Consider the following 10,540-nt stretch of genomic DNA (forward strand, 5'->3'; position numbering starts at 1 on the left):
GGGGCGCGCCAAGTGTGGAGTCCTACTAGGACTCCCTAGTCCTAGTAGGATTCCACCTCCCATATGGAATAGGAAAAGAGGAAGGGAAAAGGAGAAGGAAGGAAGGGGGCGCCCCCCTTCCCTAGTCCAATTCGGACCAGACCAAGGGGAGGGGTGCGACCACCCTTGAGGCCCTTTTCCTTCTTTCCCGTATGGCCCAATAAGACCCAATACGTATTCCCGTAACTCTTCGGTACTCCGAAAAATACCCGAATCACTCGGACCCTTTCCGATGTCCGAATATAGTCGTCCAATATATCGATCTTTACGTCTCGACCATTTTGAGACTCCTCGTCATGTTCCCGATCTCATCCGGGACTCCGAACTCCTTCGGTACATCAAAACTCATAAACTCATAATATAACTGTCATCGAAACCTTAAGCGTGCGTACCCTACGGGTTCGAGAACAATGTAGACCTGACCTAGACACATCTCCGGTCAATAACCAATAGCGGAACCTGGATGCTCATATTGGCTCCCACATATTCTACGAAGATCTTTATCGGTCAGACCGCATAACAACATACGTTGTTCCCTTTGTCATCGGTATGTTACTTGCCCGAGATTCGATCGTCGGTATCTCAATACCTAGTTCAATCTCGTTACCGGCAAGTCTCTTTACTCGTTCCGTAATACATTATCCTGCAACTAAATCATTAGTTGCAATGCTTGCAAGGCTTAAGTGATGTGCATTACCGAGAGGGCCCAGAGATACCTCTCCGACAATCGGAGTGACAAATCCTAATCTCGAAATACGCCAACCCAACAAGTACCTTCCGAGACACTTGTAGAGCACCTTTATAATCACCCAGTTACATTGTGACGTTTGGTGACACACAAAGTGTTCCTCCGGTAAACGGGAGTTGCATAATCTCATAGTCATAGGAACATGTATAAGTCATGAAGAAAGCAATAGCAACAAACTAAACGATCAAGTGCTATGCTAACGGAACGGGTCAAGTCAATCACATCATTCTCCTAATGATGTGATCCCGTTAATCAAATGACAACTCATGTCTATGGTTAGGAAACATAACCATCTTTGATCAACGAGCTAGTCAAGTAGAGGCATACTAGTGACACTCTGTTTGTCTATGTATTCACACATGTATTATGTTTCCGGATAATACAATTCTAGCATGAATAATAAACATTTATCATGATATAAGGAAATAAATAATAGCTTTTTTATTGCCTCTAGGGCATATTTCCTTCATGTTGATCATATCTACTATATGATTCACGCTCGACCTTTCGGTCTCAGTGTTCCGAGGCCATATCTGCATATGCTAGGCTCGTCAAGTTTAACCTGAGTATTCTGCGTGTGCAAAACTGGCTTGCACCCGTTGTAGATGGACGTAGAGCTTATCACACCCGATCATCATGTGGTGTCTGGGAACGACGAACTTTGGCAACGGTGCATACTTAGGGAGAACACTTTTGTCTTGAAATTTAGTGAGAGATCATCTTATAATGCTACCGTCAATCAAAGCAAGATAAGATGCAAAAAAGATAAACATCACATGCAATCAATATAAGTGATATGATATGGCCATCATTATCTTGTGCCTGTGATCTTCATCTCCGAAGCATCGTCATGATCACCATTGTCACCGGCGCGACAACTTGATCTCCATCGTAGCATCGTTGTCGTCTCGCCAATCTTATGCTTCTACGACTATCGCTACCGCTTAGTGATAAAGTAAATCATTACAGGGCGATTGCATTGCATACAATAAAGCGACAACCATATGGCTCCTGCCAGTTGCCGATAACTTGGTTACAAAACATGATCATCTCATACAATAAAATTTAGCATCATGCCTTGACCATATCACATCACAACATGCCCTGCAAAAACAAGTTAGACGTCCTCTACTTTGTTTGTTGCAAGTTTTACGTGGCTGCTACGGGCTTAGCAAGAACCAATCTTACCTACGCATCAAAAACCACAACGATAGTTTGTCAAGTTGGTGTTGTTTTAACCTTCGCAAGGACCGGGCGTAGCCACACTCGGTTCAACTAAAATTGGAGAAACTGACACCCGCCAGTCACCTGTGTGCAAACCACGTCGGTAGAACCAGTCTCGCGTAAGCGTGCGCGTAATGTCGGTCCGGGCCGCTTCATCCAACAATACCGCCGAACCAAAGTATGACATGCTGGTAAGCAGTATGACTTATATCGCCCACAACTCACTTGTGTTCTACTCGTGCATATAACATCAACACATAAAACCTAGGCTCGGATGCCACTGTTGGGGAACGTAGTAATTTCAAAAAATTTCCTACGCACACGCAAGATCATGGTGATATACAGCAACGAGAGGGGAGAGTGTTGTCTACGTGCCCTCATAGACCGGAAGCGGAAGCGTTATAACAACGCGGTTGATGTAGTTGTACGTCTTCACGGCCCGACCGATCAAGCACCGAAACTACGGCACCTCCGAGTTTTTGCACACATTAAGCTCGATGACGATCCCCGGACTCCGATCCAGCAAAGTGTCGGGGATGAGTTCTGTCAGCACGACGGCGTGGTGACGATCTTGATGTTCTACCATCGCAGGGCTTCGCCTAAGCACCGCTACAATATTATCGAGGATTATGGTGGATGGGGGCACCGCACACGGCTAAGAGATCAATGATCAATTGTTATGTCTCTGGGGTGCCCCCTGCCCCCGTATATAAAGGAGTGGAGGAGGGGGCCGGCCAAGGAGGGTGGCGCGCCCAAGGGGGGGAGTCCAACTCCCACCGGGAGTAGGACTTCCCTTTTTTCCTATTAGGAGTAGGAGAGGGAAGGAAGAGGAAGGAGGGAGGAAGGAAAGGGGGGGGGGCGGCCCCCCTCCCAATTCGTTTTGGGCTTGGGGGGGCGCCCCCTCCCTTGCTCCTTGCCCCTCCTTTCCACTAAGGCCCAATAAGGCCCATATACCTCCCGGGGTGTTCCGATAACCTCCCGGTGATCCGGTATTGTCCCAATCTTACCCGGAACCTTTCTGGTGTCCAAATATAGTCGTCCAATATATCGATCTTTATGTCTCGACCATTTCGAGACTCCTCGTCAAGTCCGTGATCACATCCGGGACTTCGAACAACCTTCGGTACATCAAAATATATAAACTCATAATGAAACTGTCATCGTAACGTTAAGCATGCGGACCCTACGGGTTTGAGAACAATGTAGACATGACCGAGACACGTCTCCGGTCAATAACCAATAGCGAAACCTGGATGCTCATATTGGCTCCTACATATTCTACGAAGATCTTTATCGGTCAGACCGCATAACAACATACGTTGTTCCCTTTGTCATCAGTATGTTACTTGCCCGAGATTCGATCGTCGGTATCTCAATACCTAGTTCAATCACGTTACCGGCAAGTCTCTTTACTCATTCCGTAATACATCATCTTGCAACTAACTTATTAGTTGCATTGCTTGCAAGGCTTTAAGTGATGTGTATTATCGAGAGGGCCCAGAGATACCTCTCCGACAATCGGAGCGACAAATCCTAATCTCGAAATACGCCAACCCAACATGTACCTTTGGAGACACCTGTAGAGCACCTTTATAATCACCCAGTTACGTTGTGACGTTTGGTAGCACACAAAGTGTTCCTCCGGTAAACGGGAGTTGCATAATCTCATAGTCATAGGAACATGTATAAGTCATGAAGAAAGCAATAGCAACATACTAAACGATCGGGTGCTAAGCTAATGGAATGGGTCATGTCAATCACATCATTCTCCTAATGATGTGATCCCGTTAATCAAATGACAACTCATGTCTATGGTTAGGAAGCATAACCATCTTCGATTAACGAGCTAGTCAAGTAGAGGCATACTAGTGACACTTTGTTTGTCTATGTATTCACACAAGCATTACGTTTCCGGTTAATACAATTCTAGCATGAATAATAAACATTTATCATGATATAAGGAAATAAATAATAACTTTATTATTGCCTCTGGGGCATATTTCCTTCAATTGGTGCCCTGAGTTTCAGTGAGGCCCAATAAGAATGGACTATATGGCAGGTTGCTAGCAGGATGTTGAGTGGCAGGGGCTGGCAGTAGTTGCTCCGTCATATCTTGCATTTGATTTGCACCAAGCAACTGTGAAGCACTTGAAGCATCAATTTGTGGTGGCTGCTGAATGTTAGCTGCAATGTCAAGCAGAGAAATTTGCTCTTGCTGCACAACCTCTTTTGCCTGTTGCACCAAGGGAAGAAACTCCAGTTGCATAGGCTGCATCATAGCTTCAAGTGACATATTGAGATCAAATGGAAATTGCATCACATCAAGCTGATGAGCTGGTGGATCTGGTGGAGCTAGCAGATTTCCAAACAGCTGTAGATTGACAGCACCCTGAACTGATCCTACAGACTCAACACTGTTGGAATGAATGCCAAGAAATAGAGTGAGACCACTATGCTCCATCTCAACTGCATGAGAAGCACCATCCTGCTGCTCATGGACCAACAGATAATTTAGCTCTAAAAAAGCTTCTCCTTGAATGACATTGTTGTTGTTCGGGGGCATTGCCTAGTGATCCCAGCCTTGTTCCTCTGCATCATCTGCATCTTCTTGCAATCAGTAGATGTGTCTACTGATTACGTAGTATGTGCTTATCTAGATCATAATTAGTATGTCGTTAATTTTGTTAATACAATGTTCATGATCATTTTCTGGATTAAATTAATCAAAACATTGCCTATATACTCAGCACTTCTTGAAAGAAAAAAAAACATGCTAATTTGCCATCCAAAAGCAGGACAGAGGAATCCCGTCCAGTGGAGAGATAGAGAGGGCGCCAAGTGGAACCCGCGCGCGTCCAGTGGAAAGGGATAGCGAGCGAAGGGAAGCCATGAATGCCACGCAGCCTCCACACTGCCCTCACCTCCTCCACTCCACTAGGCAGCAAAGGAAAAGTGCGATGCTTCCAGCACCAACGGTCCAACCACCGACTCTTATCCCCAGGCACCCCCACCCCTCCTCCCACAGTGCTTTCCCGCGTGCATTTCATCGCTCTCGATCAGCAGCTCTTGGCAGATCGTGCGTCGATCAGCTGTTGCCTCCACGGGCTAGGCCGTAAAGAAGAATCCGAGAGAGAGCTGCATCAATGGCACTGCAGATGCAGGCGCAGGCCCCGTCGCTGGCGCGCGCGCCGGCGGGGAGCCCCGCGCGGCTCCGGTCGGCGTTCTGCGCGCCGCCGCTGCTTGTGCGGGTCCGGCTGCCAGCGCCGTGCAGGGCGACGTCCGCGGCGGCGGCGCGGATCACGATGCGGTTCGGCCGCGTTGAGACGAAGCAGGCCTACATCTGCCGGGACTGCGGGTGGGTGAGCCTGCCCGCGCGTTGCTACGGTGAAGTTGACTGCTCCTGATGCGCTCTGCACTTTTGCGAATGTTGTAGGTACATATACAAGGACAAGACTCCGTTTGAGAAGCTGTCCGATGACTACTACTGCCCTGGTGAGAAAATTTTGTGTAACCACACTTTACCGGATGTCAGGGCTTTTTCTGATTCACAGGATTATTAAAACGCTGGAATATAGAAAAAAAAAGGCATGATTGCACTATGATGTCCTCTTGAATCCTATAGAATCTGAAAATTACAGGAATTTGAATGGAAGAGTGCTAGCATAGCAAAAACAAAGGAATTCTTCCAAGAGGCTTGAGGGGATGAAAATTTTCCTTCGAAACATAATACAAATGAATTCTAAGGAATAATTCCTAAGGATTCCTGAATCCAAATCATCCATCCAAAATACCTATGAATCAAAGGAGCCGTTAGGCACATAAATTCCATGAGTGTTTTCGTTGCACCCATGGTAGACTCTTACCCCACTTGCCATTGCATTTGCCACGAGGGTGGCTGCTAATTTAGCCATCACAAAAATTGTGGCTTGACTCTAAAAAAAACTGTGACTTTAGATGCCCTCGTCTCCAACGCCCAAAGCGCCTTCATTAAAAAGAGAAGCATTCATGACAATTTTATGTATGTGCGGAACTTTGCTCGACGCCTTCACAAATGCAAGACCCCCGCCCTTCTTTCCAAGCTGGACATAAGAAAAGCCTTCGACTTTGTCAGATGGGAATTCATCCTCCACCTCTTGCAACTAAAGGGCTTCCCTTGCAAATTCCGTGATTGGATTGCCGCTCTACTTTGCACCTCTTCCTCACGTTTCCTGCTCAATGGTCTGCCCGGACCTCCCATCAAACATGGTCGCGGTTTTTGGCAAGGAGACTCGATCTCGCCATTGCTATTCGTCCTCGCAATTGATCCTCTTCATCAAATACTTGACTTGGCAACGAGGAAGGGCCTCCTTCATAAAATTCTGGGACGAGGTGCTATGATGAGAACCTCCTTATACGCGGATGACGCGGCCATTTTTATGGCCCCTATCAAGAGTGACATCGACAACCTCTCCACCATTTTGAAGGGCTTCGGTGATGTCACGGGTCTATGCACCAACTTTCACAAAAGCTCGGTTGTGCCCATCCGGTGCTCCAACGTTGACTTGGATCATGTCCTCAGTGGCGTACCGGTGTCCAGAGCCACCTTCCTGATGAAATACCTGGGACTCCGACTCTCGGTCTGGCAGCTCAAGTCTGTAGATTTCCAATACCTTGAGGACAAGGCGGCCGACAAACTTGTCACCTAGGACGGACAAAACATCACCACCATCGGGCGCACGACACTTGTCAAATCAGCCATTGCCTCCCAGGCAGTGTATGCCATCACACCCCTCATCGTGCCACCGCGCTCTCTTCACAACATCAACAAATTGGAGAGGGCCTTTCTCTGGTCTGGTTCAGATAAGACGACTGGTGCCAAATGTAAAGTGAATTGGAAGGTGGTCTGTCGCCCCAAGGAGTACGGAGGCCTTGGGGTTCTAGACACTGACAAGTTTGCTCGGGCCTTACGTCTTAGATGGCCTTGGTATGAATGGAAGGCGCCGAACAAGCTTTGGGTGGGGCTTGGGAACCCCTGCACGGAGGACGACATGGACTTCTTCTATGCCTCAACGACCACCATTTTGGGCAATGGAGCCAAAACACCTTTTTGGGACTCCCCATGGCTTCTTGGGCGGAAACCGAAGGACATTGCTCCTTTAATATATGATGCCTCCACGCGTAAGAATTGGAAAGTGCATGAAGCCCTCGATGGAAATGCTTGGATTCTTAAGATCAGCCACAACATCGTCGCTTCCGTTGCCCACATCCGTCAATTCTTGACGTTATGGATGTTGGTGCATGATCTACACCTGGACACACAAGCTGACGATGACATTATCTGGAAACATGCCAATAAAGGATCTACTCGGCGGCCACTGCATACAAGGCACAATTCCTCGGCTTGATGCTCTCGCCTATGGACTTCATGATCTGGAAGGCTTGGGCCCCTCCCAAGATCAAATTCTTTGCTTGGTTGACTATCCAAGACCGGATTTGGACTGCCGACAGATTAGAGTGGCGCAGATGGGAAAACTGTGGACTCTGCCCGCTCTGCAGGACTGAAGGCGAGACGGGCGCGCACCTCTTCTTCAAATGCCGCTACACTATTCGGCTATGAAACTCGGTCATCCTTGAATTCGGTCTTGCTCACATGGACACCTCTTCTTGACACTTGGATGGATCCGTTTTGGAATGGTGGGCAAGCGAACCAGCTTGCAAAACCTAGATCGACGAGCCTTGGCCTCCCTTACAATGTTGGTTTCTTGGACAATCCGGAACGAGCGTAACGCTCGGGTCTTCGATCGCAAGAGTGCACCACCCCCGGTCCTCCTTCGGACTATCATCGATGACGCCAAGCTTTGGGTTCTCGCGGGTGCTAAAAAACTAGGGTCCATTATTGTACGCGAGTAGTTGCCATGCCGTGTGTGTGGTCACTTGTAACACCCTAAAACTCTTCTCTCTTATTTAATGAATGAGGCAAATCTTTTGCCTCCGTTTCAAAAAAAAAGTGAGATAGAGTGTGGAAAGCAAGCTAACCCGTTGCCCTTGTTAATCCTCATTTTTCTCGCTCTTACATGGTTTGTTGACACATTTTCGGTCAGCCCCTGTTTTTTAGCCATGTACTCTATAGCTGCGTCAATTAATTTGGATCAAAGGCAGTACTCATTTTTTGCGAAGAAATTTTAAATATAGTCAACCTGTGATGCTGGGGTTCTAACTTAGCTACTTGGACAACTGTCTTAAATGTTGCCCAGAGCAGAAATTGGATACTCTTTTCTTTACCTTTTGCCTTTCTTTTATATGTACATGTTGCATGTTAATATTTATGAAAATACCGTTGAATGATTGTTCTACAGTTCTTGGCATAAAAAGAAGTTGTCATTCATTTTCATATTCCAACCACTGAACTCCATTGTTGATGCAGTCTGTGCCGCTCCTAAGAGAAGATTCAGGCCCTACGAACCACCAGTGGCCAAGAACGCCAACGCCACTGATGCCCGGAAGGCGAGGAAGGAGCAGCTCAAAAAGGACGAGACTGTGGGGTAAGTAGTTGAACCCTACAAGAAGAAAAGCAAAATAATCAATTAGCTTGACTTCTCCTTCATACGTGTCGATTCAACGTTGTGATGTTAGCTACAAAGAGTAGAGACTGATTGATGACGAACTTTGGAAAATTATTTTGCTCTCTTGCAGGAAAGCTTTGCCTATTGGTATCGCGGTCGGGATCGTTGCATTGGCGGCCCTGTTCTTCTACCTGAACAGTGTCTACTAGACGAAGACAAAAAAGAAAGAAAGTAAAAAAGGGAATGCTTCATGTGATGGAAAGAACTAGGACTGTTTTACGGTTCTTTTTGCCTCTGTATACATGGGTGATGGGTGGTCATATAGAGTATGTTTGGTTGGTCCAAAACTAGACATACTAAAATCTTGGATGGCATACTATAATATTTTGACTTCTGTTCGGTTGTTCATTGTGAAAAGTGTCTGAAGGTTAGATGGCTTTAGTCTCCAATATATTAATTCATGGATACATGTCAGTTGCCCATTTGTGAGGTGATGATACATGTAGCAGTTTAGTCCCACATGGGAAAGTGGAGAAAAGTTTGAACAAACATCTTCCACATACCATTGTAGTTTGACAAGAGAGTGGTGCCAATAATCTGCCAATTGCCTGATAAGTACTTCCTCTGTAAACAAATATAAGAGCGTTCAGATCCTCATTTTAGTGATCTCGCTCTGATATTTCTTTATGGAGGGAGTACTTGTGAAAGCCAAATCACGGTCTTAACTTTCAACCCATTGTGCAATGAGACGGTACTAACGATGGGCATCTCGTCTCGTGTACACATGCCGCTGGGATAGCTAGTTGATCAGAGAAAGGGAAAACAGGTGCGCATCTAAAATGAAAAGTTGCGCCGTAACGCTAAGTACCGGCACATCCGCAGCTGCTCATTGCCATTCTGAGATTAGTGCGACACTGTTTCGTACAAAAAGCAAGTCATTATGTTTAGGAAATACACACACTAACAGAAAATCCACGTACCACTCGGGTCGCCTCCCCCGCGGGCGACTCGGGAGGGCTCCGCCGCCGCCGCCGCCGCCTAGTCCCTCCAGCGCCCTTCTCCCCCTCCTCCGCTGCCGATGGTCGGCGTCGGGCAAAGCCCGTACGTGCAACAGCGGTGGCGGCGGGTCTCTCTTCCCGTTTTCGGATCCACGGCGGCACGAGCGTCCTAATCCACGGGGTGCGGCCCTCTCGACGGTGTGGCGGATCCCGGAGGCGGCGGACTCGCGGCGGTGTACGGGTGCCCAGATCCATGGGTGTAGGATTCCCGGCAGCGTGCGGGCTCCCGGCGGCGGCGAGATCGGTCGACAGCGGGCTTGGGCGATGGCGTCGGCCGCGTGGTGTCGGATCTCGTTGCTCGCGGCAGATCTCGCCACTCCAGCCTTCGTGGAGGAACCTGGACCAGGGGTGGCGGCCCCGTTAGGCATGGCGACGACGTCTCGGCTGGCGACGTTCCCGGGGGATGGATGGAGGACGTCTTGACCACGTGGGCGGTGAGTCGCCAGTGGATCTCCTCCGCGCTGCAGTCTCTCTCCCACTGCAGTTGGTGGCCTCGGTGCATTCGCGGGGGCTAGTAGAGGTGACATCGGACCGGAGGAAACTCTGGATGACTCGTTCATCCTGACGGTGGCGACGACCAGGGTCGCTGTTCTCCTACTTGCAGGCGCCGCCGAGGTCCCTGCCCTCCACCCCGACCCCATGCCCGGGTGAAAACCCTAAATCCCCTTAGATTGGGCGGCGGCGGCGGCACTATGTGTGTCGTGCCCTTGTTGGAGGCGCCGCCTGGGGCGATTGGGTGCTCGGTTTGAGGAACTGCAGGCGTAGGGGATGGGACCAGTTGCAGCAGGTGGTGTTCCGTGTCGGAGGAGCGGCGTGGCATCTGGCACGTCGACAACGGCGGGTCTCAGCGGCATGGAGCAGCGGGGTCTCGCCGGTGGGCGTGTGATGAAGGACGAGCGCATGATGGTGGCGTTGTCTGGCGTCATGGT

At 48.6% G+C, this 10,540-nt stretch overlaps 1 protein-coding gene across 1 annotated transcript; it reads left to right on the forward strand.

Moving 5' to 3' along the window:
* Window positions 1-4,937: 4,937 nt before the first annotated feature.
* Window positions 4,938-8,994, forward strand: LOC147974931 (Rubredoxin-like superfamily protein). The gene is made up of 4 exons (XM_087517857.1): window positions 4,938-5,366; window positions 5,445-5,503; window positions 8,415-8,532; window positions 8,684-8,994. Exons 1-4 carry the CDS (start codon window positions 5,155-5,157, stop codon window positions 8,760-8,762), a joined length of 468 nt encoding a protein of 155 aa, XP_087373983.1. The 5' UTR covers window positions 4,938-5,154; the 3' UTR covers window positions 8,763-8,994.
* Window positions 8,995-10,540: the final 1,546 nt, after the last annotated feature.

The sequence above is a fragment of the Triticum urartu genome, chromosome 4A, assembly GCF_056163025.1.
Source record: "Triticum urartu cultivar PI428250 chromosome 4A, HENAU_Tu73, whole genome shotgun sequence".
Lineage (NCBI taxonomy): Eukaryota > Viridiplantae > Streptophyta > Magnoliopsida > Poales > Poaceae > Triticum > Triticum urartu.

Bases quoted from the DNA above. Each gene is read 5' to 3' on its own strand.
- LOC147974931 (XM_087517857.1), top strand. From the start codon at position 5,155: ATGGCACTGCAGATGCAGGCGCAGGCCCCGTCGCTGGCGCGCGCGCCG. The intron at 5,367-5,444 runs GTGGGTGAGCCT...CGAATGTTGTAG, and splicing joins TACATCTGCCGGGACTGCGG to GTACATATACAAGGACAAGA. The intron at 5,504-8,414 runs GTGAGAAAATTT...TTGTTGATGCAG, and splicing joins CGATGACTACTACTGCCCTG to TCTGTGCCGCTCCTAAGAGA.